The following is a 27764-nucleotide window of genomic DNA, read 5'->3' as shown; positions in this document are numbered from 1 at the left end:
GTTAGTGTTGTAGATTCTGGAGCGAAGTTTATTGTTGTAGATTCTGGTGTGGAGGTTAGTGTTGTAGATTCTGGAGCGGAGGTTAGTGTTGTAGATTCTGGTGCGGAGGTTAGTGTTGAAGATTCTGGTGCGGAGGTTAGTGTTGTAGATTCTGGAGCGGAGGTTAGTGTTGTAGATTCTGGTGTGGAGGTTAGTGTTGAAGATTCTGGTGCGGAGGTGAGTGTTGTAGCTTCTGGCACGGAGGTTAGTGTTGTAGATTCCGGTGCGGAGTTGAGTGTTGTAGATTCTGGTGCGGAGGTTAGTGTTGTAGATTCTGGTGTGGATGTTAGTGTTGTAGATTCTGGTGTGGAGGTGAGTGTTGTAGATTCTGGGGCGGAGGTTTGTGTTGTAGATTCTGGTGTGGAGGTTAGTGTTGTCGTTACGGGTGTGGTGGTTAGTGTTGTAGATTCTCGTGCGGACGTTAGTGTCGTATGTTGTGGTGTGGTGGTTCGTGTTGGAGATTCTGGTGCGGAGGTTAGTGTTGTAGATTCTGGTGTGGATGTTAGTGTTGTAGATTCTGGTGTGGAGGTTAGTGTTGTAGATTCTGGTGTGGAGGTTAGTGTTGTAGATTCTGGTGTGGAGGTTAGTGTTGTAGATTCTGGTGTGGAGGTTAGTGTTGTAGGTTCTGGTGCGGACGTTAGTGTTGCAGATTCTGTTGCGGAGGTGAGTCTTGTAGGTTCTGCTGCGGAAGTTAGTGTTGTAGATTCTGGTGTGGATGTTATTGCTGTAGATTCTGGAGTGGAGGTTAGTGTTGTAGTTTCTGGTGCGGAGGTTAGTGTTGTAGATTCTGGTGCGGAGGTTCGTGTCGTTGATTCTGGTGCGGAGGTTCGTGTTGTAGATTCTGGTGCGGAGGTTAGTGTTGTAGATTCTGGTGCGGAGGTTAGTGTTGTAGATTCTGGAGCGGAGGTTAGTGTTGTAGATTCTGGGGCGGAGGTTCGTGTTGTAGATTCTGGTGTGGAGGTTAGTGTTGTAGTTTCTGGTGCCGAGGTTAGTGTTGTAGATTCTGGTGTGGAGGTTAGTGTTGTAGATTCTGGTGTGGAGGTTAGTGTTGTAGTTTCTGCGGTGGAGGTTAGTGTTGTAGATTCTGGAGCGGAGGTTAGTGTTGTAGATTCTGGTGCGGAGGTTAGTGTTGTAGATTCTGGTGCGGAGGTTAGTGTTGTAGAATCTGGTGTGGAGGTTAGTGTTGTAGATTCTGGTGTGGAGGTTAGTGTTGTAGTTTCTGCGGTGGAGGTTAGTGTTGTAGATTCTGGAGCGGAGGTTAGTGTTGTAGATTCTGGAGCGGAGGTTAGTGTTGTAGATTCTGGAGCGGAGGTTATTGTTGTAGATTCTGGTGTGGAGGTTAGTGTTGTAGATTCTGGAGCGGAGGTTAGTGTTGTAGATTCTGGTGTGGAGGTTAGTGTTGAAGATTCTGGTGCGGAGGTTAGTGTTGTAGATTCTGGTGCGGAGGTTAGTGTTGTAGATTCTGGAGCGGAGGTTAGTGTTGTAGATTCTGGTGTGGAGGTTAGTGTTGAAGATTCTGGTGCGGAGGTGAGTGTTGTAGCTTCTGGCGCGGAGGTTAGTGTTGTAGATTCCGGTGCGGAGTTGAGTGTTGTAGATTCTGGTGCGGAGGTTAGTGTTGTAGATTCTGGTGTGGATGTTAGTGTTGTAGATTCTGGTGTGGAGGTGAGTGTTGTAGATTCTGGGGCGGAGGTTTGTGTTGTAGATTCTGGTGTGGAGGTTAGTGTTGTCGTTACGGGTGTGGTGGTTAGTGTTGTAGATTCTCGTGCGGACGTTAGTGTCGTATGTTGTGGTGTGGTGGTTCGTGTTGGAGATTCTGGTGCGGAGGTTAGTGTTGTAGATTCTGGTGTGGATGTTAGTGTTGTAGATTCTGGTGTGGAGGTTAGTGTTGTAGATTCTGGTGTGGAGGTTAGTGTTGTAGATTCTGGTGTGGAGGTTAGTGCTGTCGATTCTGGTGTGGAGGTTAGTGTTGTAGGTTCTGGTGCGGACGTTAGTGTTGCAGATTCTGTTGCGGAGGTGAGACTTGTAGGTTCTGCTGCGGAAGTTAGTGTTGTAGATTCTGGTGTGGATGTTAGTGCTGTAGATTCTGGAGTGGAGGTTAGTGTTGTAGTTTCTGGTGCGGAGGTTAGTGTTGTAGATTCTGGTGCGGAGGTTAGTGTTGTAGATTCTGGTGCGGAGGTTAGTGTTGTAGATTCTGGTGCGGAGGTTCGTGTTGTAGATTCTGGTGCGGAGGTTAGTGTTGTAGTTTCTGGTGTGGAGATTAGTGTTGGAGATTCTGGTGTGGAGGTTCTTGTTGTAGATTCTGCTGCGGACGTTAGTGTTGTAGATTCTGGGGTGGAGGTTAGTGTTGTAGATTCTGGTGCGGAGGTTCTTGTTGTAGATTCTGGGGTGGAGGTTAGTGTTGTAGATTCTGGTGCGGAGGTAAGTGTTGTAGATTCTGGGGTGGAGGTTAGTGTTGTAGATTCTGGTGTGGAGGTTAGTGTTGTAGATTCTGGTGCGGAGGTAAGTGTTGTAGATTCTGGGGTGGAGGTTAGTGTTGTAGATTCTGGTGTGGAGGTTAGTGTTGTAGTTTCTGGTGTGGATGTTAGTGTTGTAGATTCTGGTGCGGAGGTTAGTGTTGTAGATTCTGGTGTGGAGGTTTTTGTTGTAGTTTCTGGTGTGGATGTTAGTGTTGTAGATTCTGGTGTGGAGGTTTGTGTTGTAGATTCGGGTGTGGAGGTTAGTGTTGTAGATTCTGGTGCGGATGTTAGCTTTGTAGTTTCTGTTGCGGAGGTTAGTGTTGTAGTTTCTGGTGTGGAGGTTAGTGTTGTAGATTCTGGTGCGGATTTTAGTGTTGTAGATTCTGGTGTGGAAGTTAGTGTTGTAGATTCTGGTGCGGAGGTTAGTGTTGTAGATTCTGGTGTGGAGGTTTTTGTTGTAGTTTCTGGTGTGGATGTTAGTGTTGTAGATTCTCGTGTGGAGGTTAGTGTTGTAGATTCTGGTGTGGAGGTTAGTGTTGTAGTTTCTGGTGTGGATGTTCGTGTTGTAGATTCTGGTGCGGAGGTTAGTGCTGTAGATTCTGGTGTGGAGGTTAGTGTTGTAGTTTCTGGTGTGGATGTTAGTGTTGTAGATTCTGGTGCGGAGGTTAGTGTTGTAGATTCTGTTGTGGAGGTTAGTGTTGTAGATTCTGGTGCGGAGGTTAGTGTTGTAGTTTCTGGTGTGGAGGTTAGTGCTGTAGATTCTGGTGCAGAGGTTGGTGTTGTAGATACTGGTGCGGAGGTTAGTGTTGCAGTTTCTGGTGTGGAGGTTAGTGCTGTAGATTCTGGTGCGGAGGTTAGTGTTGTAGATACTGGTGCGGAGGTTAGTGTTGTAGTTTCTGGTGTGGAGGTTAGTGTTGTAGATTCTGGTGCGGACGTTCGTGTTGTATGTTCTGGTGTGGTGGATCGTGTTTTTGATTCTGGTGCGGAGGATTGTGTTGTAGATTCTGGTGTGGATGTTAGTGTTGTAGATTCTCGTGTGGAGGTTAGTGTTGTAGATTCTGGTGCGGAATTTAGTGTTGTTGATTCTGGTGCGGATTTTAGTGTTGTAGATTCTGGTGTGGAGGTTAGTGTTGTAGATTCTGGTGTGGAGGTTAGTGTTGTAGATTCTGGTGTGGAGGTTAGTGTTGTAGATTCTGGTGCGGATTTTAGTGTTGTAGATTCTGGTGCGGAATTTAGTGTTGTTGATTCTGGTGCGGAGATGAGTGTTGTAGATTCTGGTGTGGAGGTTAGTGTTGTAGATTCTGGTGCGGAGGTTAGTGTTGTAGATTCTGGTGTGGAGGTTAGTGTTGTAGATTCTGGTGTGGAGGTTAGTGTTGTAGATTCTGGTGTGGAGGTTAGTGTTGTAGTTTCTGGTGCGGAGGTCAGTGTTGTAGATTCTGTTGTGGAGGATAGTGTTGTAGATTCTTGTGCGGATGTTACTGTTGTAGATTCTGGTGCGGAGGTTTGTGTTGTAGATTCTGGTGTGGAGGTCAGTGTTGTAGATTCTGCTGCGGCGGTTAGTGTTGTAGTTTCTGGTGCGGAGGTCAGTGTTCTAGTGTCTGGTGTGGAGGTTAGTGTTGTAGATTCTGATGCAAAAGTTAGTGTTGTAGATTCTGGTGTGGATGTAAGTGTTGTAGATTCTGGTGTGCATGTAAGTGTTGTAGATTCTGGTGCGGAGGTTCGTGTTGTAGGTTCTGGTGTGGATGTTAGTGTTGTAGATTCTGGTGCGGAAGTTAGTGTTGTAGATTCTGGTGCGGAGGTTAGTGTTGTAGATTCTGGTGCGGAGGTTAGTGTTGTAGATTCTGGTGCGGAGGTTCGTGTTGTAGATTCTGGTGCGGAGGTTAGTGTTGTAGTTTCTGGTGTGGAGGTTAGTGTTGGAGATTCTGGTGTGGAGGTTCTTGTTGTAGATTCTGCTGCGGACGTTAGTGTTGTAGATTCTGGGGTGGAGGTTAGTGTTGTAGATTCTGGTGCGGAGGTTCTTGTTGTAGATTCTGGGGTGGAGGTTAGTGTTGTAGATTCTGGTGCGGAGGTAAGTGTTGTAGATTCTGGGGTGGAGGTTAGTGTTGTAGATTCTGGTGTGGAGGTTAGTGTTGTAGATTCTGGTGCGGAGGTAAGTGTTGTAGATTCTGGGGTGGAGGTTAGTGTTGTAGATTCTGGTGTGGAGGTTAGTGTTGTAGTTTCTGGTGTGGATGTTAGTGTTGTAGATTCTGGTGCGGAGGTTAGTGTTGTAGATTCTGGTGTGGAGGTTTTTGTTGTAGTTTCTGGTGTGGATGTTAGTGTTGTAGATTCTGGTGTGGAGGTTTGTGTTGTAGATTCGGGTGTGGAGGTTAGTGTTGTAGATTCTGGTGCGGATGTTAGCTTTGTAGTTTCTGTTGCGGAGGTTAGTGTTGTAGTTTCTGGTGTGGAGGTTAGTGTTGTAGATTCTGGTGCGGATTTTAGTGTTGTAGATTCTGGTGTGGAAGTTAGTGTTGTAGATTCTGGTGCGGAGGTTAGTGTTGTAGATTCTGGTGTGGAGGTTTTTGTTGTAGTTTCTGGTGTGGATGTTAGTGTTGGAGATTCTCGTGTGGAGGTTAGTGTTGTAGATTCTGGTGTGGAGGTTAGTGTTGTAGTTTCTGGTGTGGATGTTCGTGTTGTAGATTCTGGTGCGGAGGTTAGTGCTGTAGATTCTGGTGTGGAGGTTAGTGTTGTAGTTTCTGGTGTGGATGTTAGTGTTGTAGATTCTGGTGCGGAGGTTAGTGTTGTAGATTCTGTTGTGGAGGTTAGTGTTGTAGATTCTGGTGCGGAGGTTAGTGTTGTAGTTTCTGGTGTGGAGGTTAGTGCTGTAGATTCTGGTGCAGAGGTTGGTGTTGTAGATACTGGTGCGGAGGTTAGTGTTGCAGTTTCTGGTGTGGAGGTTAGTGCTGTAGATTCTGGTGCGGAGGTTAGTGTTGTAGATACTGGTGCGGAGGTTAGTGTTGTAGTTTCTGGTGTGGAGGTTAGTGTTGTAGATTCTGGTGCGGACGTTCGTGTTGTATGTTCTGGTGTGGTGGATCGTGTTTTTGATTCTGGTGCGGAGGATTGTGTTGTAGATTCTGGTGTGGATGTTAGTGTTGTAGATTCTCGTGTGGAGGTTAGTGTTGTAGATTCTGGTGCGGAATTTAGTGTTGTTGATTCTGGTGCGGATTTTAGTGTTGTAGATTCTGGTGTGGAGGTTAGTGTTGTAGATTCTGGTGTGGAGGTTAGTGTTGTAGATTCTGGTGTGGAGGTTAGTGTTGTAGATTCTGGTGCGGATTTTAGTGTTGTAGATTCTGGTGCGGAATTTAGTGTTGTTGATTCTGGTGCGGAGATGAGTGTTGTAGATTCTGGTGTGGAGGTTAGTGTTGTAGATTCTGGTGCGGAGGTTAGTGTTGTAGATTCTGGTGTGGAGGTTAGTGTTGTAGATTCTGGTGTGGAGGTTAGTGTTGTAGATTCTGGTGTGGAGGTTAGTGTTGTAGTTTCTGGTGCGGAGGTCAGTGTTGTAGATTCTGTTGTGGAGGATAGTGTTGTAGATTCTTGTGCGGATGTTACTGTTGTAGATTCTGGTGCGGAGGTTTGTGTTGTAGATTCTGGTGTGGAGGTCAGTGTTGTAGATTCTGCTGCGGCGGTTAGTGTTGTAGTTTCTGGTGCGGAGGTCAGTGTTCTAGTGTCTGGTGTGGAGGTTAGTGTTGTAGATTCTGATGCAAAAGTTAGTGTTGTAGATTCTGGTGTGGATGTAAGTGTTGTAGATTCTGGTGTGCATGTAAGTGTTGTAGATTCTGGTGCGGAGGTTCGTGTTGTAGGTTCTGGTGTGGATGTTAGTGTTGTAGATTCTGGTGCGGAAGTTAGTGTTGTAGATTCTGGTGCGGAGGTTAGTGTTGTAGATTCTGGTGCGGATGTTAGTGTTGTAGATTCTGGTGTGGATGTTAGTGTTGTAGATTCTGGTGTGGGTGTTAGTGTTGTAGATTCTGGTGCGGAGGTCAGTGTTGTAGATTCTGGTGTGGAGGTTAGTGTTGTAGATTCTGTTGTGGATGTTAGTGTTGTAGATTCTGGTGCGGACGTTAGTGTTGTAGATTCTGGTGTGGAGTTTAGTTTTGTAGTTTCTGTTGCGGAGGTTAGTGTTGTAGATTCTGGTGTGGAGGATAGTGTCCTAGATTCTGGTGTGGATGTTATTGTTGTAGATTCTGCTGTGGATGTTAGTGTTGTAGATTCTGGTGCGGAGGTTAGTGTCGTAGATTCTGGTGCGGATGTTCGTGTTGTAGATTCTGGTGTGGAGGATAGTGTCGTAGATTCTGGTGCGGATGTTAGTGTTGTAGATTGTGGTTCAGAGGTTAGGGATGTAGATTCTGGTGCGGAGGTTAGTGTTGTAGATTCTGGTGTGAAGGATAGTGTTGTAGATCCTGGTGTGGAGGTTAGTGTTGTAGACCCTGGTGTGGAGGTTAGTGTTGTAGATTCTGGTGCGGAGGTTAGTGTTGTAGATTCTGGTGTAGAAGTTAATGTTGTAGTTTCTGGTGCGGAGGTCAGTGTTCTATTTTCTTGTGCGGAGTTTACTGTTGTAGATTCTGGTGCGGAGGTTAGTGTTGTAGATTCTGGTGCAGAGGGTAGTGTTGTAGATTCTGGTGCGGAGGTTAGTATTGTAGTTTCTGGTGTGGAGGTTAGTGTTGTAGATTCTGGTGCGGAGGTTAGTGTTGTAGATTCTGGTGTGGATGTGAGTGTTTTATGTTGTGGTGTGGTGCTTCGTGTTGTAGATTCAGGTGCGGAGTTTAGTGTTGGAGATACTGGGGAGGAGGTTAGTGTTGTAGATTCTGGTGTGGAGGTTCGTGTTGTAGATTCTGCTGTGGAGGTTAGTGTTGTAGATTCTGCTGCGGAGGTTAGTGTTGTAGATTCTGCTGCGGAGGTTAGTGTTGTAGTTTCTGTTGCGGAGGTTAGTGTTGTAGATTCTGGTGCGGATGTTCGAGTTGTAGTTTCTGGTGCGGAGATTAATGTTGTAGATTCTGGTGCGGAGGTTAGTGTTGTAGATTCTGGTGCGGAGGTTAGTGTTGTAGATTCTGGTGCGGAGATTAGTGTTCTAGATTCTGGTGTGGAGGTTTGTTTTGTAGATTCTGGTGTGGAGGATAGTGTTGTAGATTCTGGTGTGGTGGTTAGTGTTGTAGTTTCTGTTGCGGAGGTTAGTGTTGTAGATTCTGGTGCGGACGTTCGAGTTATAGTTTCTGGTGCGGAGATTAGTGTTGTAGATTCTGGTGCGGAGGTTAGTGTTTTAGATACTGGTGTGGAGGTTAGTGTTGTAGATTCTGGTGCGGAGGTTCGTGTTGTAGATTCTGGTGCGCTGGTTAGTGTTGTAGATTCTGGTGTGGAGGTTAGTGTTGTAGATTCTGGTGCGGAGGTTCGTGTTGTAGATTCTGGTGCGGACGTTAGTGTTGTAGATTCTGGTGTGGAGTTTAGTTTTGTAGTTTCTGTTGCGGAGGTTAGTGTTGTAGATTCTGGTGTGGAGGATAGTGTCCTAGATTCTGGTGTGGATGTTACTGTTGTAGATTCTGCTGTGGATGTTAGTGTTGTAGATTCTGGTGCGGAGGTTAGTGTCGTAGATTCTGGTGCGGATGTTAGTGTTGTAGATTCTGGTGTGGAGGATAGTGTCGTAGATTCTGGTGCGGATGTTAGTGTTGTAGATTGTGGTTCAGAGGTTAGGGATGTAGATTCTGGTGCGGAGGTTAGTGTTGTAGATTCTGGTGTGAAGGATAGTGTTGTAGATCCTGGTGTGGAGGTTAGTGTTGTAGATTCTGGAGTGGAGGTTAGTGTTGTAGATTCTGGTGTAGAAGTTAATGTTGTAGTTTCTGGTGCGGAGGGCAGTGTTCTATTTTCTTGTGCGGAGTTTACTGTTGTAGATTCTGGTGCGGAGGTTAGTGTTGTAGATTCTGGTGCAGAGGTTAGTGTTGTAGATTCTGGTGCGGAGGTTAGTATTGTAGATTCTGGTGTGGAGGTTAGTGTTGTAGATTCTGGTGCGGAGGTTAGTGTTGTAGATTCTGGTGTGGATGTGAGTGTTTTATGTTGTGGTGTGGTGCTTCGTGTTGTAGATTCAGGTGCGGAGTTTAGTGTTGGAGATACTGGGGAGGAGGTTAGTGTTGTAGATTCTGGTGTGGAGGTTCGTGTTGTAGATTCTGCTGTGGAGGTTAGTGTTGTAGATTCTGGTGCGGAGGTTAGTGTTGTAGATTCTGGTGCGGAGGTTAGTGTTGTAGTTTCTGTTGCGGAGGTTCGTGTTGTAGATTCTGGTGCGGATGTTCGAGTTGTAGTTTCTGGTGCGGAGATTAGTGTTGTAGATTCTGGTGCGGAGGTTAGTGTTGTAGATTCTGGTGCGGAGGTTAGTGTTCTAGATTCTGGTGTGGAGGTTTGTTTTGTAGATTCTGGTGTGGAGGATAGTGTTGTAGATTCTGGTGTGGTGGTTAGTGTTGTAGTTTCTGTTGCGGAGGTTAGTGTTGTAGATTCTGGTGCGGAGGTTCGAGTTATAGTTTCTGGTGCGGTGGTTAGTGTTGTAGATTCTGGTGTGGAGGTTAGTGTTGTAGATTCTGGTGCGGAGGTTAGTGTTGTAGATTCTGGTGCGGAGGTGAGTGTTGTAGATTCTGGTGCGGAGGTTAGTGTTGTAGATTCTGGTGCGGAGGTTAGTGTTGTAGATTCTGGTGCGGAGGTTCGTGGTGTAGATTCTGGTGCGGTGGTTAGTGTTGTAGATTCTGGTGCGGTGGTTAGTGTTGTAGATTCTGGTGCGGAGGTTCGAGTTATAGTTTCTGGTGCCGAGGTTAGTGCTGTAGATTCTGGTGTGGAGGTTAGTGTTGTAGATTCTGGTGCGGAGGTTCGTGTTGTAGATTCTGGTGCGGAGGTTCGTGTTGTAGATTCTGGTGCGGTGGTTAGTGTTGTAGATTCTGGTGCGGAGGTTAGTGTTGTAGATTCTGGTGTGGAGGTTAGTGTTGTAGATTCTGGTGTGGAGGTTAATGTTGTAGATTCTGTTGTGGATGTTAGTGTTGTAGATTCTGGTGCAGAGGTTAGGGTTGTAGATTCTGGTGCGGAGGTTAGTGTTGTAGATTCTGGTGTGGAGGTTTTTGTTGGAGATTCTGGTGTGGAGGTGAGTGTTGTAGATTCTGGTGTGGAGGTTGGGGATGTAGATTCTGGTGAGGAGGTTTGTGTTGTAGATTCTGGTGTGGAGGTGAGTGTTGTAGATTCTGGTGTGGAGGTTAGTGTTGTAGATTCTGGTGTGGAGGTTAGTGTTGTAGATTCTGGTGCGGAGGTTAGTGTTGTAGATTCTGGTGTGGAGGTTAGTGTTGTAGATTCTGGTGTGGAGGTTAGTGTTGTAGATTCTGGTGTGGAGGTGAGTGTTGTAGATTCTGGTGTGGAGGTTTGTGTTGTAGATTCTGGTGTGGAGGTGAGTGTTGTAGATTCTGGTGTGGAGGTTAGTGTTGTAGATTCTGGTGCGGAGGTTAGTGTTGTAGATTCTGGTGCGGAGGTTTGTGTTGTAGATTCTGGTGCAGAAGTTAGTGTTGTAGATTCTGTTGTGGATGTTAGTGTTGTAGATTCTGGTGCAGAGGTTAGGGTTGTAGATTCTCGTGCGGAGGTTAGTGTTGTAGATTCTGGTGTGGAGGTTTGTGTTGTAGATTCTGGTGTGGAGGTTAGTGTTGTAGATTCTGGTGCAGAGGTTAGGGATGTAGATTCTGGTGAGGAGGTTAGTGTTGTAGATTCTGGTGCAGAGGTTAGGGTTGTAGATTCTGGTGCGGAGGTTAGTGTTGTAGATTCTGGTTCGGAGGTTTGTGTTGTAGATTCTGGTGTGGAGGTTAGTGTTGTAGATCCTGCTGCGGAGGTTAGTGTTGTAGCTTCTGCTGTGGAGGATAGTGTTGTAGATTCTGGTGCGGTGGTTCGTGTTGTAGATTCTGGTGCGGATTTTAGTGTTGTAGATTCTGGTGCGGTGGTTAGTGTTGGAGATTCTGGTGCGGAGGTAAGTGTTGTAGATTCTGGGGCGGAGGTTCGTGTTGTAGTTTCTGTTGCGGAGGTTAGTGTTGTAGTATCTGTTGCGGAGGTGAGTGTTGTAGTTTCTGTTGAGGATTTTAGTGTTGTAGGTTCTGGTGTGGAGGTTAGTGTTGTAGATTCTGGTGCGGTGGTTAGTGTTGTAGATTCTGGTGCGGAGGTTAGTGTTGTAGATTCTGGTGTGGCTGTTAGTGTTGTAGATTCTGGTGCGGAGGTTAGTGTTGTGGATTCTGGTGTGGAGGTTAGTGTTGTAGTTTCTGGTGCGGTGGTTAGTGTTGGAGATTCTGGTGCGGAGGTTAGTGTTGTGGATTCTGGTGTGGAGGTTCGTGTTGTGGATTCTGGTGCAGAGGTTTGTGTTGTAGATTCTGGTGCGGAGGTTAGTGTTGTAGGTTCTGGTGTGGAGGTTAGTGTTGTAGATTCTGGTGCCGAGGTTTGTGTTGTGGATTCTGGTGCGGAGGTTAGTGTTGTGGATTCTGGTGTGGAGGTTTGTGTTGTAGTTTCTGGTGCGGTGGTTAGTGTTGGAGATTCTGGTGCGGAGGTTAGTGTTGGAGATTCTGGTGCGGAGTTTAGTGTTGTAGCTTCTGCTGTGGAGGATAGTGTTGTAGATTCTGCTGCGGTGGTGAGTGTTGTAGATTCTGGTGCGGAGGTTAGTGGTGTAGATTCTGGTGCGGAGGTTAGTGTTCTAGATTCTGGTGCAGAGGTTAGTGTTGTAGTTTCTGGTGTGGATGTACGTGTTGTAGATTCTGGTGCGGAGGTTAGTGTTGTAGATCCTGCTGCGGAGGTTAGTGTTGTAGATTCTGGTGTGGACGTGAGTGTTTTATGGTGTGGTGTGGTGGTTCGTGTTGTAGATTCTGGTGTGGAGGTTAGTGTTGTAGATTCTGGTGCGGAGTTTAGTGTTGGAGATACTGGGGAGGAGGTTAGTGTTGCAGATTCTCGTGCAGACGTTCGTGTTGTATGTTCTGGTGTGGTGGTTCGTGTTGTAGATTCTCGTGTGGAGGTTAGTGTTGTAGATTCTGGTGCGGTGGTTCGTGTTGTAGATTCTGGTGTGGTGGTTAGTGTTGTAGATTCTGGTGCGGAGGTTAGTGCTGTAGATTCTGGTGTGGAGGTTCGTGTTGTAGATTCTGCTGTGGAGGTTAGTGTTGTAGATTCTGGTGCGGAGGTTAGTGTTGTAGATTCTGGTGTGGAGGTTAGTGTTGTAGATTCTGGTGCGGAGGTTAGTGTTGTAGATCCTGCTGCGGAGGTTAGTGTTGTAGATTCTGGTGTGGACGTGAGTGTTTTATGTTGTGGTGTGGTGCTTCGTGTTGTAGATTCAGGTGCGGAGGTTAGTGTTGTAGATACTGGTGCGGAGGTTAGTGTTCTAGATACTGGTGCGGAGGTTAGTGTTGTAGTTTCTGGTCTGGAAGTTAGTGTTGTAGATTCTGGTGCCGACGTTCGTGTTGTATGTTGTGGTGTGGTGGTTCGTGTTGTTGATTCTGGTGCGGAGGATTGTGTTGTAGTTTCTGGTGTGGAGGTGAGTGTTGTAGATTCTGGTGTGGACGTTTGTGTTGTAGATTCTGGTGCGGACGTTAGCTTTGTCGTTTCTGTTGCGGAGGTTAGTGTTGTAGATTCTGGTGTGGATTTTAGTGTTGTAGATTCTGGTGTGGAGGTTAGTGTTGTAGATTCTGGTGTGGAGGTTAGTGTTGTAGATTCTGGTGTGGAGGTTAGTGTTGTAGATTCTGGTGCGGAGGTCAGTGTTGTAGATTCTGGTGCGGAAGTTAGTGTTTTAGATTCTGGTGCGGAGGTTAGTGTTGTAGATTCTGGTGCGGAGGATAGTGTTGGAGATTCTGGTGCGGAAGTTAGTGTTGTAGATTCTGGTGCGGAGGTTAGTGTTGTCGATTCTGGTGTGGAGGTTAGTGTTGTAGTTTCTGATGTGGAGGTTAGTGTTGTAGATTCTGGTGCGGAGGTTAGTGTTGTAGATTCTGGTGCGGAGGGCAGTGTTGTAGATTCTGGTGCAGAAGTTAATGTTGTAGATTCTGGTGAGGAAGTTAGTGTTGTAGATTCTGGTGTGGAGGTTAGTGTTGTTGATTCTGGTGTAGAAGTTAATGTTGTAGATTCTGGTGCGGATTTTAGTGTTGTAGATTCTGGTGCGGTGGTTAGTGTTGGAGATTCTGGTGCGGAGGTTAGTGTTGTAGATTCTGGTGCGGATTTTAGTGTTGTAGGTTCTGATGCGGAGGTTAGTGTTGTAGCTTCTGCTGTGGAGGATAGTGTTGTAGATTCTGCTGCGGTGGTGAGTGTTGTAGATTCTGGTGTGGAGGTTAGTGGTGTAGATTCAGGTGCGGCCGTTAGTGTTGTAGTTTCTCGTGCGGTGGTTAGTGTTGGAGATTCTGGTGCGGTGGTTAGTGTTGTAGATTCTGGCGTGGAGGGTTGTGTTGTAGATTCTGGTGCGGAGGTAATTGTTGTAGATTCTGGGGCGGAGGTTAGTGTTGTAGTTTCTGTTGCGGAGGTTAGTGTTGTAGTATCTGTTGCGGAGGTGAGTGTTGTAGTTTCTGTTGAGGATTTTAGTGTTGTAGGTTCTGGTGTGGAGGTTAGTGTTGTAGATTCTGGTGCGGAGGTTAGTGTTGTAGATTCTGGTGCGGAGGTTAGTGTTTTGGATTCTGGAGTGGAGGTTAGTGTTGTAGTTTCTGGTGCGGTGGTTAGTGTTGGAGATTCTGGTGCGGAGGTTAGTGTCGAGGATTCTGGTGTGGAGGTTAGTGTTGTGGATTCTGGTGCAGAGGTTTGTGTTGTAGATTCTGGTGCGGATTTTAGTGTTGTAGGTTCTGATGCGGAGGTTAGTGTCGTAGCTTCTGCTGTGGAGGATAGTGTTGTAGATTCTGCTGCGGCCGTTAGTGTTGTAGTTTCTGGTGCGGTGGTTAGTGTTGGAGATTCTGGTGCGGTGGTTAGTGTTGTAGATTCTGGTGTGGAGGTTTGTGTTGTAGATTCTGGTGCGGAGGTAAGTGTTGTAGATTCTGGGGCGGAGGTTAGTGTTGTAGTTTCTGTTGCGGAGGTGAGTGTTGTAGTTTCTGTTGAGGATTTTAGTGTTGTAGGTTCTGGTGTGGAGGTTAGTGTTGTAGATTCTGGTGCGGAGGTTAGTGTTGTAGATTCTGGTGCGGAGGTTAGTGTTGTAGGTTCTGGTGTGGATGTTAGTGTTGTAGATTCTGGTGCGGAGGTTAGTGTTTTGGATTCTGGTGTGGAGGTTAGTGTTGTAGTTTCTGGTGCGGTGGTTAGTGTTGGAGATTCTGGTGCGGAGGTTAGTGTCGAGGATTCTGGTGTGGAGGTTAGTGTTGTGGATTCTGGTGCAGAGGTTTGTGTTGTAGATTCTGGTGCGGAGGTTAGTGTTGTAGGTTCTGGTGTGGAGGTTAGTGTTGTAGATTCTGGTGCGGAGGTTAGTGTTGTGGATTCTGGTGCGGATGTTAGTGTTGTGGATTCTGGTGTGGAGGTTTGTGTTGTAGTTTCTGGTGCGGTGGTTAGTGTTGGAGATTCTGGTGCAGAGGTTAGTGTTGTGGATTCTGGTGTGGAGGTTTGTGTTGTAGATTCTGGTGCGGAGGTTAGTGTTGTAGTTTCTGGTGCGGTGGTTAGTGTTGGAGATTCTGGTGCGGAGTTTAGTGTTGTAGCTTCTGCTGTGGAGGATAGTGTTGTAGATTCTGCTGCGGTGGTGAGTGTTGTAGATTCTGGTGCGGAGGTTAGTGGTGTCGATTCTGGTGCGGAGGTTAGTGTTCTAGATTCTGGTGCAGAGGTTAGTGTTGTAGTTTCTGGTGTGGATGTACGTGTTGTAGATTCTGGTGCGGAGCTTAGTGTTGTAGATCCTGCTGCGGAGGTTAGTATTGTAGATTCTGCTGCGGAGGTTAGTGTTGTAGATTCTGGTGCGGTGGTTCGTGTTGTAGATTCTGGTGTGGATGTCAGTGTTGTAGATTCTGGTGTGGAGGTTAGTGTTGTAGATTCTGGTGCGGTGGTTCGTGTTGTAGATTCTGGTGTGGTGGTTAGTGCTGTAGATTCTGGTGTGGAGGTTCGTGTTGTAGATTCTGGTGCGGAGGTTTGTGTTGTAGATTCTGGTGCAGAGGTTCGTATTGTTGATTCTGGTGTGGTGTTTAGTGTTGTAGAATCTGGTGCGGACGTTAGTGTTGTATGTTGTGGTGTGGTAGTTCGTGTTGTAGATTCTGGGGCGGAGGTTAGTGTTGTAGTTTCTGTTGCGGAGGTTAGTGTTGTAGTATCTGTTGCGGAGGTGAGTGTTGTAGTTTCTGTTGAGGATTTTAGTGTTGTAGGTTCTGGTGTGGACGTTAGTGTTGTAGATTCTGGTGCGGAGGTTAGTGTTGTAGATTCTGGTGCGGAGGTGAGTGTTGTAGATTCTGGTGTGGATGTTAGTGTTGTAGATTCTAGTGCGGAGGTTAGTGTTGTGGATTCTGGTGTGAAGGTTAGTGTTGTAGTTTCTGGTGCGGTGGTTAGTGTTGGAGATTCTGGTGCGGAGGTTAGTGTTGTGGATTCTGGTGTGGAGGTTAGTGTTGTGGATTCTGGTGCAGAGGTTTGTGTTGTAGATTCTGGTGCGGAGGTTAGTGTTGTAGGTTCTGGTGTGGAGGTTAGTGTTGTAGATTCTGGTGCGGAGGTTAGTGTTGTGGATTCTGGTGCGGAGGTTAGTGTTGTGGATTCTGGTGTGGAGGTTTGTGTTGTAGTTTCTGGTGCGGTGGTTTGTGTTGGAGATTCTGGTGCGGAGGTTAGTGTTGTGGATTCTGGTGTGGAGGTTTGTGTTGTAGATTCTGGTGCGGAGGTTAGTGTTGTAGTTTCTGGTGTAGATGTTAGTGTTGTAGATTCTGGTGTAGAAGTTAATGTTGTAGATTCTGGTGCGGAGGTCAGTGTTATAGATTCTGGTGTAGAAGTTAATGTTGTAGATTCTGGTGCGGAGATGAGTGTTGTAGTTTCTGGTGCGGAGGGTAGTGTTGTAGATTCCGGTGTAGAAGTTAATGTTGTAGATTCTGGTGCGGAGATGAGTGTTGTAGTTTCTGGTGCGGAGGTCAGTGTTGTAGATTCTGGTGTAGAAGTTAATGTTGTAGATTCTGGTGCGGAGGTTCGCGTACTAGATTCTGGTGTGGAGGTTAGTGTTGTAGATTCTGGTGCGGAGGTCAGTGTTGTAGATTCTGGTGCGGAGGTTCGTGTTGTAGATTCTGGTGTAGAAGTTAATGTTGTAGATGCTGGTGCGGAGGTCAGTGTTGTAGATTCTGGTGCGGAGGTTCGTGTTGTAGATTCTGGTGTAGAAGTTAATGTTGTAGATTCTGGTGCGGAGATTAGTGTTGTAGATTCTGGTGCGGAGGTCAGTGTTGTAGATTCTGGTGTAGAAGTTAATGTTGTAGATTCTGGTGCGGAGGTTAGTGTTGTAGATTCTGGTGTGGAGGTTAGTGTTGTGGATTCTGGTGCAGAGGTTTGTGTTGTAGATTCTGGTGCGGTGGTTAGTGTTGTAGATTCTGGTGTGGAGGTTAGTGTTGTAGATTCTGGTGTAGAAGTTAATGTTGTAGATTCTGGTGCGGAGGTCAGTGTTGTAGATTCTGGTGCGGAGGTTCGTGTTGTAGATTCTGGTGTAGAAGTTAATGTTGTCGATTCTGCTGCGGAGGTTAGTGTTGTAGATTCTGGTGCGGCCGTTAGTGTTGTAGTTTCTGGTGCGGTGGTTAGTGTTGGAGATTCTGGTGCGGTGGTTAGTGTTGTAGATTCTGGTGCGGAGGTTAGTGTTGTAGTTTCTGGTGTGGAGGTTTGTGTTGTAGATTCTGTTGCGGAGGTAAGTGTTGTCGATTCTGGGGCGGAGGTTAGTGTTGTAGTTTCTGTTGCGGAGGTTAGTGTTGTAGTATCTGTTGCGGAGGTTAGTGTTGTAGTTTCTGTTGAGGATTTAAGTGTTGTAGGTTCTGGTGTGGAGGTTAGTGTTGTAGATTCTGGTGCGGAAATTAGTGTTGTAGATTCTGGTGCGGAGGTTAGTGTTGTAGATTCTGGTGTGGATGTTAGTGTTGTAGATTCTGGTGTGGAGGTTAGTGTTGTAGATTCTGGTGCGGAGGTTAGTGTTGTGGATTCTGGTGCGGAGGTTATTGTTGTTGATTCTGGTGTGGAGGTTAGTGTTGTAGATTCTGGTGCGGAGGTTAGTGTTGTGGATTCTGGTGTGGAGGTTAGTGTTGTAGTTTCTGGTGCGGTGGCTAGTGTTGGAGATTCTGGTGTGGAGGTTAGTGTTGTGGATTCTGGTGTGGAGGTTAGTGTTGTGGATTCTGGTGCAGAGGTTTGTGTTGTAGATTCTGGTGCGGTGGTTAGTGTTGTAGATTCTGGTGTGGAGGTTAGTGTTGTGGTTTCTGGTGCGGAGGTTAGGGTTGTGGATTCTGGTGTGGAGGTTTGTGTTGTAGATTCTGGTGCGGAGGTTAGTGTTGTGGTTTCTGGTGCGGAGGTTAGGGTTGTGGATTCTGGTGTGGAGGTTTGTGTTGTAGATTCTGGTGCGGAGGTTAGTGTTGTAGATTCTGGTGCGGTGGTTAGTGTTGGAGATTCTGGTGCGGAGGTTAGTGTTGTGGATTCTGGTGTGGAGGTTTGTGTTGTAGATTCTGGTGCGGAGGTTAGTGTTGTAGTTTCTGGTGCGGTGGTGAGTGTTGTAGATTCTGCTGCGGTGGTGAGTGTTGTAGATTCTGGTGTGGAGGTTAGTGTTGTAGATTCTGGTGTGGAGGTTAGTGTTGTAGATTCTGGGGTGGAGGTTAGTGTTGTAGTTTCTGGTGTGGATATTAGTGTTGTAGATTCTGGTGTGGAGGTTTGTGTTGTAGATTCTGGTGCGGAGGTTAGTGTTGTAGATTCTGGTGTAGAAGTTAATGTTGTAGTTTCTGGTGCGGAGGTTACTGTTCTCGATTCTGGTGCAGAGGTTAGTATTGTAGTTTCTGGTGTGGATGTAGGTGTTGTAGATTCTCGTGTGGAGGTTTGTGTTGTAGATTCTGGTGCGGAGGTTACTGTTGTAGATTCTGGTGCGGAGGTTATTGTTGTAGATTCTGGGGCGGAGGTTAGTGTTGTAGATTCTGGAGCGGAGGTTAGTGTTGTAGATTCTGGAGCGGAGGTTAGTGTTGTAGATTCTGGTGCGGAGGTTAGTGTTGTAGATTCAGGAGCGGAGGTTAGTGTTGTAGATTCTGAAGCAGAGGTTAGTGCTGTAGATTCTGGTGCGGAGATTCGTGTAGATTCTGTTGCGTACGTTTGTGTTGTATGTTGTGGTGTGGTGGTTAGTGTTGGAGATTTTGGTGCGGTGGTTCGTGTTGTCGATTCTGGTGCGGAGGTTTGTGTTGTAGATTCTGGTGTGGATGTTAGTGTTGTAGATTCTGGCGCGGAGGTTAGTGTTGTAGATTCTGGTGTGGATGTTAGTGTTGTAGTTTCTGGTGTGGATGTTAGTGTTTTAGATTTTGGTGCGGAGGTTAGTGTTGGAGATTCTGGGGTGGAGGTTCGTGTTGTAGATTCTGGTGTGGAGGTTAGTGTTCTAGATTCTGGTGCGGAGGTCAGTGTTGTAGATTCTGGCGCGGAGGTTAGTGTTGTAGATTCTGGGCTGGAGGTTAGTGTTCTAGATTCTGGTGCGGAGGTTAGTGTTGTAGATTCAGGTGCGGAGGTTTGTGTTGTAGATTCTGGTGTGGAGGTTAGTGTTGTAGTTTCTGGTGTGGAGTTTCGTGTTGTAGATTCTGGTGCGGAGGTTAGTGTTGTCGATTCTGGTTTAGAAGTTAATGTTGTAGTTTCTGGTGCGGAGGTTAGTGTTGTAGATTCTCGTGCGGAGGTTAGTGTTGTAGATTCTGGGGCGGAGGTTACTGTTGTAGATTCTGGGGCGGTGGTTAGTGTTGTAGATTCTGATGCGGAGGTTAGTGTTGTAGATTCTGGTGCGGAGGTTAGTGTTGTAGATTCTGGTGCGGAGGTTAGTGTTGTAGATTCAGGAGCGGAGGTTAGTGTAGTAGATTCAGGGGCGGAGGTTAGTGTTGTAGATTCTGGTGCGGACGTTAGTGTTGTAGATTCTGGGGCGGAGGTTCGTGTTGTAGATTCTGGTGCGGAGGTTAGTGTTGTAGATTCTGGGGTGGAGGTTAGTTTTGTAGATTCTGGTGTGGAGGTTAGTGTTGTAGATTCTGTTGTGGTGTTTAGTGTTGTAGAATCTGGTGTGGATGTTAGTGTTGTAGATTCTGGTGTGGATGTTAGTGTTGTAGATTCTGGTGTGGAGGTTAGTGTTGTAGATTCTGGTGCGGAGGTTAGTGTTGTAGATTCTGGTGCGGAGGTTAGTGTTGTAGATTCTGGTGTGAATGTTAGTGTTGTAGTTTCTGGTGCGGAGGTTCGTGTTGTAGATTCTGGTGCGGAGGTTAGTGTTGTAGATTCTGGTGCGGAGGTTCGTGTTGTAGATTCTGATGCAGAGGTTAGCGTTCTAGATTCTGGTGCGGAGGTTAGTGTTGTAGATTCTGGTGCCGAGGTTCGTGTTGTAGATTCTGGTGCGGAGGTTTGTGTTGTAGATTCTGGTGCAGAGGTTCGTATTGTTGATTCTGGTGTGGTGTTTAGTGTTGTAGAATCTGGTGCGGACGTTAGTGTTGTATGTTGTGGTGTGGTAGTTCGTGTTGTAGATTCTGGTGTGGAGGTTAGTGTTGTAGTTTCTGGTGTGGATGTTAGTGTTGTAGATTCTGGTGTGGATGTTAGTGTTGTAGTTTCTGGTGTGGATGTTAGTGTTTTAGATTCTGGTGTGGAGGTTAGTGTTGTAGATTCTGGTGTGGATGTTAGTGTTGTAGTTTCTGGTGTGGATGTTAGTGTTTTAGATTCTGGTGTGGAGGTTAGTGTTGTAGATTCTGGTGCGGAGGTTAGTGTTGTAGATTCTGGTGCGGAGGTTAGTGTTGTGGATTCTGGTGCAGAAGTTAGTGTTGTAGATTCTGGTGTGGAGGTTAGTGTTGTGGATTCTGGTGCAGAAGTTAGTGTTGTAGATTCTGGTGCGGAGGTTAGTGTTGTAGATTCTGGTGCGGAGGTTAGTGTTGTAGATTCTGGTGTGGATGTTAGTGTTGTAGATTCTGGTGCGGAGGTTAGTGTTGTGGATTCTGGTGCAGAAGTTAGTGTTGTAGATTCTGGTGCGGAGGTTCGTGTTGTAGATTCTGGTGTGGAGGTTAGTGTTGTAGATTCTGGTGTGGAGGTTAGTGTTGTAGATTCTGGGGTGGAGGTTAGTGTTGTAGATTCTGGTGTGGAGGTTAGTGTTGTAGATTCTGGTGCGGAGGTTAGTGTTGTAGTTTCTGGTGCGGAGGTTAGTGTTGTAGATTCTGCGGTGGAGGTTAGTGTTGTAGTTTCTGGTGTGGAGGTTAGTGTTGTAGTTTCTGGTGTGGAGGTTAGTGTTGTAGATTCTGGTGTGGAGGTTAGTGTTGTAGTTTCTGGTGTGGAGGTTAGTGTTGTAGATTCTGCGGTGGAGGTTAGTGTTGTAGTTTCTGGTGTGGAGGTTAGTGTTGTAGATTCTGCGGTGGAGGTTAGTGTTGTAGTTTCTGGTGTGGAGGTTAGTGTTGTAGATTCTGGTGTGGAGGTTAGTGTTGTAGATTCTGGTGTGGAGGTTAGTGTTGTAGATTCTGGTGCGGAGGTTCGTGTTGTAGATTCTGGTGTGGAGGTTAGTGTTGTAGTTTCTGCTGTGGAGGTTAGTGTTGTAGTTTCTGGTGCGGCGGTTAGTGTTGTAGATTCTGGTGTGGATATTAGTGTTGTAGATTCTGGTGCGGAGGTTTGTGTTGTAGATTCTGGTGTGGAGGTTAGTGTTGTAGATTCTGGTGTGGAGGTTAGTGTTGTAGTTTCTGGTGTGGATATTAGTGTTGTAGATTCTGGTGCGGAGGTTTGTGTTGTAGATTCTGGTGTGGAGGTTAGTGTTGTAGATTCTGGTGTGGAGGTTAGTGTTGTAGATTCTGGTGTGGAGGTTAGTGTTGTAGATTCTGGTGTGGAGGTTAGTGTTGTAGATTCTGGTGTGGAGGTTAGTGTTGTAGTTTCTGGTGTGGAGGTTAGTGTTGTAGATTCTGGTGTGGAGGTTAGTGTTGTAGATTCTGGTGTGGAGGTTAGTGTTGTAGTTTCTGGTGTGGAGGTTTGTGTTGTAGATTCTGGTGCGGTGGTTAGTGTTGTAGATTCTGGTGCGGTGGTTAGTGTTGTAGATTCTGGTGCGGTGGTTAGTGTTGTAGATTCTGGTGTGGAGGTTTGTGTTGTAGATTCTGGTGCGGTGGTTAGTGTTGTAGATTCTGGTGCGGTGGTTAGTGTTGTAGATTCTGGTGCGGAGGTTAGTGTTGTAGTTTCTGGTGCGGAGGTTACTGTTCTCGATTCTGGTGCAGAGGTTAGTGTTGTAGTTTCTGGTGCGGAGGTTACTGTTCTCGATTCTGGTGCAGAGGTTAGTGTTGTAGTTTCTGGTGTGGATGTAGGTGTTGTAGATTCTCGTGTGGAGGTTTGTGTTGTAGATTCTGGTGCGGAGGTTACTGTTGTAGATTCTGGTGCGGAGGTGAGTGTTGTAGATTCTGGTGCGGAGGTTAGTGTTGTAGATTCAGGAGCGGAGGTTAGTGTTGTAGATTCAGGAGCGGAGGTTAGTGTTGTAGATTCTGATGCAGAGGTTAGTGCTGTAGATTCTGGTGCGGAGATTCGTGTAGATTCTGTTGCGTACGTTAGTGTTGTATGTTGTGGTGTGGTGGTTAGTGTTGGAGATTCTGGTGCGGTGGTTCGTGTTGTCGATTCTGGTGCGGAGGTTTGTGTTGTAGATTCTGGTGTGGAGGTTAGTGTTGTAGTTTCTGGTGTGGAGGTTAGTGTTGTAGTTTCTGGTGTGGATGTTAGTGTTTTAGATTCTGGTGTGGAGGTTAGTGTTGTAGTTTCTGGTGTGGAGGTTAGTGTTGTAGATTCTGGTGCGGAAGTTCGTGTTGTAGATTCTGGTGCGGCGGTTAGTGTTGTAGATTCTGGTGTGGAGGTTAGTGTTGTAGATTCTGGTGTGGAGGTTAGTGTTGTAGATTCTGGTGTGGAGGTTAGTGTTGTAGATTCTGGTGCGGCGGTTAGTGTTGTAGATTCTGGTGTGGAGGTTAGTGTTGTAGATTCTGGTGTGGATATTAGTGTTGTAGTTTCTGGTGCGGAAGTTCGTGTTGTAGATTCTGGTGCGGAGGTTAGTGTTGTAGATTCTGGTGCGGAAGTTCGTGTTGTAGATTCTGGTGCGGCGGTTAGTGTTGTAGATTCTGGTGTGGAGGTTAGTGTTGTAGTTTCTGGTGTGGATGTTAGTGTTGTAGTTTCTGGTGTGGATGTTAGTGTTTTAGATTCTGGTGTCGAGGTTAGTGTTGTAGATTCTGGTGCGGATGTTAGTGTTGTAGATTCTGGTGCGGCGGTTAGTGTTGTAGATTCTGGTGCGGATGTTAGTGTTGTAGATTCTGGTGCGGCGGTTAGTGTTGTAGATTCTGGTGTGGAGGTTAGTGTTGTAGTTTCTGGTGTGGATGTTAGTGTTTTAGATTCTGGTGTGGAGGTTAGTGTTGTAGATTCTGGTGTGGAGGTTAGTGTTGTAGTTTCTGGTGCGGAGGTTAGTGTTGTAGATTCTGGTGTGGAGGTTAGTGTTGTAGTTTCTGGTGCGGATGTTAGTGTTTTAGATTCTGGTGTGGATGTTAGTGTTTTAGATTCTGGTGTGGAGGTTAGTGTTGTAGATTCTGGTGTGGAGGTTAGTGTTGTAGTTTCTGGTGCGGAGGTTAGTGTTGCAGATTCTGGTGTGGAGGTTAGTGTAGTAGATTCAGGGGCGGGGGTTAGTGTTGTAGATTCTGGTGCGGACGTTAGTGTTGTAGATTCTGGGGCGGAGGTTCGTGTTGTAGATTCTGGTGCGGAGGTTAGTGTTGTAGATTCTGGGGTGGAGGTTAGTTTTGTTGATTCTGGTGTGGAGGTTAGTGTTGTAGATTCTGTTGTGGTGTTTAGTGTTGTAGAATCTGGTGTGGATGTTAGTGTTGTAGATTCTGGTGTGGATGTTAGTGTTGTAGATTCTGGTGTGGAGGTTAGTGTTGTAGATTCTGGTGCGGAGGTTAGTGTTGTAGATTCTGGTGCGGAGGTTAGTGTTGTAGATTCTGGTGTGAATGTTAGTGTTGTAGTTTCTGGTGCGGAGGTTCGTGTTGTAGATTCTGGTGCGGAGGTTAGTGTTGTAGATTCTGGTGCGGAGGTTCGTGTTGTAGATTCTGATGCAGAGGTTAGCGTTCTAGATTCTGGTGCGGAGGTTAGTGTTGTAGATTCTGGTGCCGAGGTTCGTGTTGTAGATTCTGGTGCGGAGGTTTGTGTTGTAGATTCTGGTGCAGAGGTTCGTATTGTTGATTCTGGTGTGGTGTTTAGTGTTGTAGAATCTGGTGCGGACGTTAGTGTTGTATGTTGTGGTGTGGTAGTTCGTGTTGTAGATTCTGGTGTGGAGGTTAGTGTTGTAGTTTCTGGTGTGGATGTTAGTGTTGTAGATTCTGGTGTGGATGTTAGTGTTGTAGTTTCTGGTGTGGATGTTAGTGTTTTAGATTCTGGTGTGGAGGTTAGTGTTGTAGATTCTGGTGCGGAGGTTAGTGTTGTAGATTCTGGTGCGGAGGTTAGTGTTGTGGATTCTGGTGCAGAAGTTAGTGTTGTAGATTCTGGTGTGGAGGTTAGTGTTGTGGATTCTGGTGCAGAAGTTAGTGTTGTAGATTCTGGTGTGGATGTTAGTGTTGTAGATTCTGGTGTGGATGTTAGTGTTTTAGATTCTGGTGTGGAGGTTAGTGTTGTAGATTCTGGTGTGGATGTTAGTGTTGTAGTTTCTGGTGTGGATGTTAGTGTTTTAGATTCTGGTGTGGAGGTTAGTGTTGTAGATTCTGGTGTGGATGTTAGTGTTGTAGTTTCTGGTGTGGATGTTAGTGTTTTAGATTCTGGTGTGGAGGTTAGTGTTGTAGATTCTGGTGTGGATGTTAGTGTTGTAGTTTCTGGTGTGGATGTTAGTGTTTTAGATTCTGGTGTGGAGGTTAGTGTTGTAGATTCTGGTGCGGAGGTTAGTGTTGTAGATTCTGGTGCGGAGGTTAGTGTTGTGGATTCTGGTGCAGAAGTTAGTGTTGTAGATTCTGGTGTGGAGGTTAGTGTTGTGGATTCTGGTGCAGAAGTTAGTGTTGTAGATTCTGGTGTGGATGTTAATGTTGTAGTTTCTGGTGTGGAGGTTAGTGTTGTAGATTCTGGTGTGGAGGTTAGTGTTGTAGATTCTGGTGCGGAGGTTAGTGTTGTAGATTCTGGTGTGGAGGTTAGTGTTGTAGTTTCTGGTGTGGAGGTTAGTGTTGTAGATTCTGCGGTGGAGTTTAGTGTTGTAGTTTCTGGTGTGGAGGTTAGTGTTGTAGATTCTGCGGTGGAGGTTAGTGTTGTAGTTTCTGGTGTGGAGGTTAGTGTTGTAGATTCTGGTGTGGAGGTTAGTGTTGTAGATTCTGGTGTGGAGGTTAGTGTTGTAGATTCTGGTGCGGAAGTTCGTGTTGTAGATTCTGGTGTGGATGTTAGTGTTGTAGATTCTGGTGTGGAGGTTAGTGTTGTAGTTTCTGCTGTGGAGGTTAGTGTTGTAGTTTCTGGTGCGGCGGTTAGTGTTGTAGATTCTGGTGTGGAGGTTAGTGTTGTAGTTTCTGGTGTGGATATTAGTGTTGTAGATTCTGGTGCGGAGGTTTGTGTTGTAGATTCTGGTGTGGAGGTTAGTGTTGTAGATTCTGGTGTGGAGGTTAGTGTTGTAGATTCTGGTGTGGAGGTTAGTGTTGTAGATTCTGGTGTGGAGGTTAGTGTTGTAGTTTCTGGTGTGGAGGTTAGTGTTGTAGATTCTGGTGTGGAGGTTAGTGTTGTAGATTCTGGTGTGGAGGTTAGTGTTGTAGTTTCTGGTGTGGAGGTTTGTGTTGTAGATTCTGGTGCGGTGGTTAGTGTTGTAGATTCTGGTGCGGTGGTTAGTGTTGTAGATTCTGGTGCGGTGGTTAGTGTTGTAGATTCTGGTGTGGAGGTTTGTGTTGTAGATTCTGGTGCGGTGGTTAGTGTTGTAGATTCTGGTGCGGTGGTTAGTGTTGTAGATTCTGGTGTGGAGGTTAGTGTTGTAGTTTCTGGTGCGGAGGTTACTGTTCTCGATTCTGGTGCAGAGGTTAGTGTTGTAGTTTCTGGTGCGGAGGTTACTGTTCTCGATTCTGGTGCAGAGGTTAGTGTTGTAGTTTCTGGTGTGGATGTAGGTGTTGTAGATTCTCGTGTGGAGGTTTGTGTTGTAGATTCTGGTGCGGAGGTTACTGTTGTAGATTCTGGTGCGGAGGTGAGTGTTGTAGATTCTGGTGCGGAGGTTAGTGTTGTAGATTCAGGAGCGGAGGTTAGTGTTGTAGATTCAGGAGCGGAGGTTAGTGTTGTAGATTCTGATGCAGAGGTTAGTGCTGTAGATTCTGGTGCGGAGATTCGTGTAGATTCTGTTGCGTACGTTAGTGTTGTATGTTGTGGTGTGGTGGTTAGTGTTGGAGATTCTGGTGCGGTGGTTCGTGTTGTCGATTCTGGTGCGGAGGTTTGTGTTGTAGATTCTGGTGTGGAGGTTAGTGTTGTAGTTTCTGGTGTGGAGGTTAGTGTTGTAGTTTCTGGTGTGGATGTTAGTGTTTTAGATTCTGGTGTGGAGGTTAGTGTTGTAGTTTCTGGTGTGGAGGTTAGTGTTGTAGATTCTGGTGCGGACGTTCGTGTTGTAGATTCTGGTGCGGCGGTTAGTGTTGTAGATTCTGGTGTGGAGGTTAGTGTTGTAGATTCTGGTGTGGAGGTTAGTGTTGTAGATTCTGGTGTGGAGGTTAGTGTTGTAGATTCTGGTGCGGCGGTTAGTGTTGTAGATTCTGGTGTGGAGGTTAGTGTTGTAGATTCTGGTGTGGATATTAGTGTTGTAGTTTCTGGTGCGGAAGTTCGTGTTGTAGATTCTGGTGCGGAGGTTAGTGTTGTAGATTCTGGTGCGGAAGTTCGTGTTGTAGATTCTGGTGCGGCGGTTAGTGTTGTAGATTCTGGTGTGGAGGTTAGTTTTGTAGTTTCTGGTGTGGATGTTAGTGTTGTAGTTTCTGGTGTGGATGTTAGTGTTTTAGATTCTGGTGTCGAGGTTAGTGTTGTAGATTCTGGTGCGGATGTTAGTGTTGTAGATTCTGGTGCGGCGGTTAGTGTTGTAGATTCTGGTGCGGATGTTAGTGTTGTAGATTCTGGTGCGGCGGTTAGTGTTGTAGATTCTGGTGTGGAGGTTAGTGTTGTAGTTTCTGGTGTGGATGTTAGTGTTTTAGATTCTGGTGTGGAGGTTAGTGTTGTAGATTCTGGTGTGGAGGTTAGTGTTGTAGTTTCTGGTGCGGAGGTTAGTGTTGTAGATTCTGGTGTGGAGGTTAGTGTTGTAGTTTCTGGTGCGGATGTTAGTGTTTTTGATTCTGGTGTGGATGTTAGTGTTTTAGATTCTGGTGTGGAGGTTAGTGTTGTAGATTCTGGTGTGGAGGTTAGTGTTGTAGTTTCTGGTGCGGAGGTTAGTGTTGTAGATTCTGGTGTGGAGGTTAGTGTTGTAGATTCTGGTGCGGAGGTTAGTGTTGTAGATTCTGGTGCGGCGGTTAGTGTTGTAGATTCTGGTGTGGATGTTAGTGTTGTAGATTCTGGTGCGGAAGTTCGTGTTGTAGATTCTGGTGTGGAGGTTAGTGTTGTAGTTTCTGGTGCGGAAGTTCGTGTTGTAGATTCTGGTGCGGCGGTTAGTGTTGTAGATTCTGGTGTGGAGGTTAGTGTTGTAGTTTCTGGTGTGGATGTTAGTGTTTTAGATTCTGGTGTGGAGGTTAGTGTTGTAGATTCTGGTGTGGATGTTAGTGTTTTAGATTCTGGTGTGGATGTTAGTCTTTTAGATTCTGGTGTGGAGGTTAGTGTTGTAGATTCTGGTGTGGAGGTTAGTGTTGTAGTTTCTGGTGTGGATGTTAGTGTTGTAGATTCTGGTGTGGAGGTTAGTGTTGTAGATTCTGGTGTGGAGGTTAGTGTTGTAGTTTCTGGTGTGGATGTTAGTGTTTTAGATTCTGGTGTGGAGGTTAGTGTTGTAGATTCTGGGGTGGTGGTTAGTGTTGTAGATTCTGGTGTGGAGGTTAGTGTTGTAGATTCTGGTGCGGAGGTTAGTGTTGTAGTTTCTGGTGCGGCGGTTAGTGTTGTAGATTCTGGTGTGGAGGTTAGTGTTGTAGATTCTGGTGTGGAGGTTAGTGTTGTAGTTTCTAGTGTGGATATTAGTGTTGTAGATTCTGGTGTGGAGGTTTGTGTTGTAGATTCTGGTGCGGTGGTTAGTGTTGTAGATTCTGGTGTGGAGGTTCGTGTTGTAGATTCTGGTGCGGAGGTTAGTGTTGTAGATTCTGGTGTAGAAGTTAATGTTGTAGTTTCTGGTGCGGAGGTTACTGTTCTCGATTCTGGTGCAGAGGTTAGTGTTGTAGTTTCTGGTGTGGATGTAGGTGTTGTAGATTCTCGTGTGGAGGTTTGTGTTGTAGATTCTGGTGCGGAGGTTACTGTTGTAGATTCTGGGGCGGAGGTTAGTGTTGTAGATTCTGGTGCGGAGGTTAGTGTTGTAGATTCAGGAGCGGAGGTTAGTGTTGTAGATTCTGATGCAGAGGTTAGTGCTGTAGATTCTGGTGCGGAGATTCGTGTAGATTCTGTTGCGTACGTTAGTGTTGTATGTTGTGGTGTGGTGGTTAGTGTTGGAGATTCTGGTGCGGTGGTTCGTGTTGTCGATTCTGGTGCGGAGGTTTGTGTTGTAGATTCTGGTGTGGAGGTTAGTGTTGTCGATTCTGGGGTGGAGGTTAGTGTTGTAGATTCTGGTGTGGAGGTTAGTGTTGTGGATTCTGGTGCAGAAGTTAGTGTTGTAGTTTCTGGTGTGGATGTTAGTGTTGTAGATTCTGGTGTGGATATTAGTGTTGTAGATTCTGGTGTGGAGGTTAGTGTTGTAGATTCTGGTGTGGAGGTTAGTGTTGTAGATTCTGGTGTGGATGTTAGTGTTGTAGATTCTGTTGTGGAGGTTATTGTTGTAGATTCTGGTGTGGAGGTTAGTGTTGTAGATTCTGGTGCGGAGGTTGGTGCTGTCGATTCTGGTGTGGTGGTTAGTGTTGTAGATTCTGGTGCGGAGGTTAGTGCTGTAGATTCTGGGGTGGAGGTTAGTGTTGTAGATTCTGGTGTGGAGGTTAGTGTTGTAGATTCTGGTGCGGAGGTTAGTGTTGTAGTTTCTGGTGCGGCGGTTAGTGTTGTAGATTCTGGTGTGGAGGTTAGTGTTGTAGATTCTGG

At 46.1% G+C, this 27764-nt stretch overlaps 2 protein-coding genes across 2 annotated transcripts in view; both read right to left on the bottom strand.

Annotated features, from left to right (window-relative positions):
* The window catches only part of LOC144506090 (uncharacterized), a 76256-nt gene that overhangs the window by 42857 nt on the left and 5635 nt on the right, over window positions 1–27764 (bottom strand). Inside the window, exons 5-6 of the mRNA XM_078231906.1 lie at window positions 24597–24654; window positions 21259–22096 (exon numbers count right to left, since the gene is read on the bottom strand). Of these exons, the coding sequence (XP_078088032.1) occupies window positions 21259–22096; window positions 24597–24654 (896 nt within the window). The remainder of the gene's footprint in view (window positions 1–21258; window positions 22097–24596; window positions 24655–27764) is intronic.
* Window positions 677–17039, bottom strand: LOC144506232 (uncharacterized; the record flags this gene model as incomplete). The annotated part of the gene is made up of 7 exons (XM_078232089.1): window positions 677–721; window positions 2454–3085; window positions 3430–3499; window positions 3588–3694; window positions 4136–4768; window positions 11962–12031; window positions 16305–17039. Coding segments are annotated over 7 exons (2292 nt in total), but the record flags the coding sequence as incomplete, so codon positions are not given.

Source organism: Mustelus asterias, chromosome 17, assembly GCF_964213995.1.
Source record: "Mustelus asterias chromosome 17, sMusAst1.hap1.1, whole genome shotgun sequence".
Classification (NCBI taxonomy): domain Eukaryota; kingdom Metazoa; phylum Chordata; class Chondrichthyes; order Carcharhiniformes; family Triakidae; genus Mustelus; species Mustelus asterias.
Note: the sequence above shows the minus strand (reverse complement) of the source record. Positions and strands in the feature narration are given on the sequence as shown.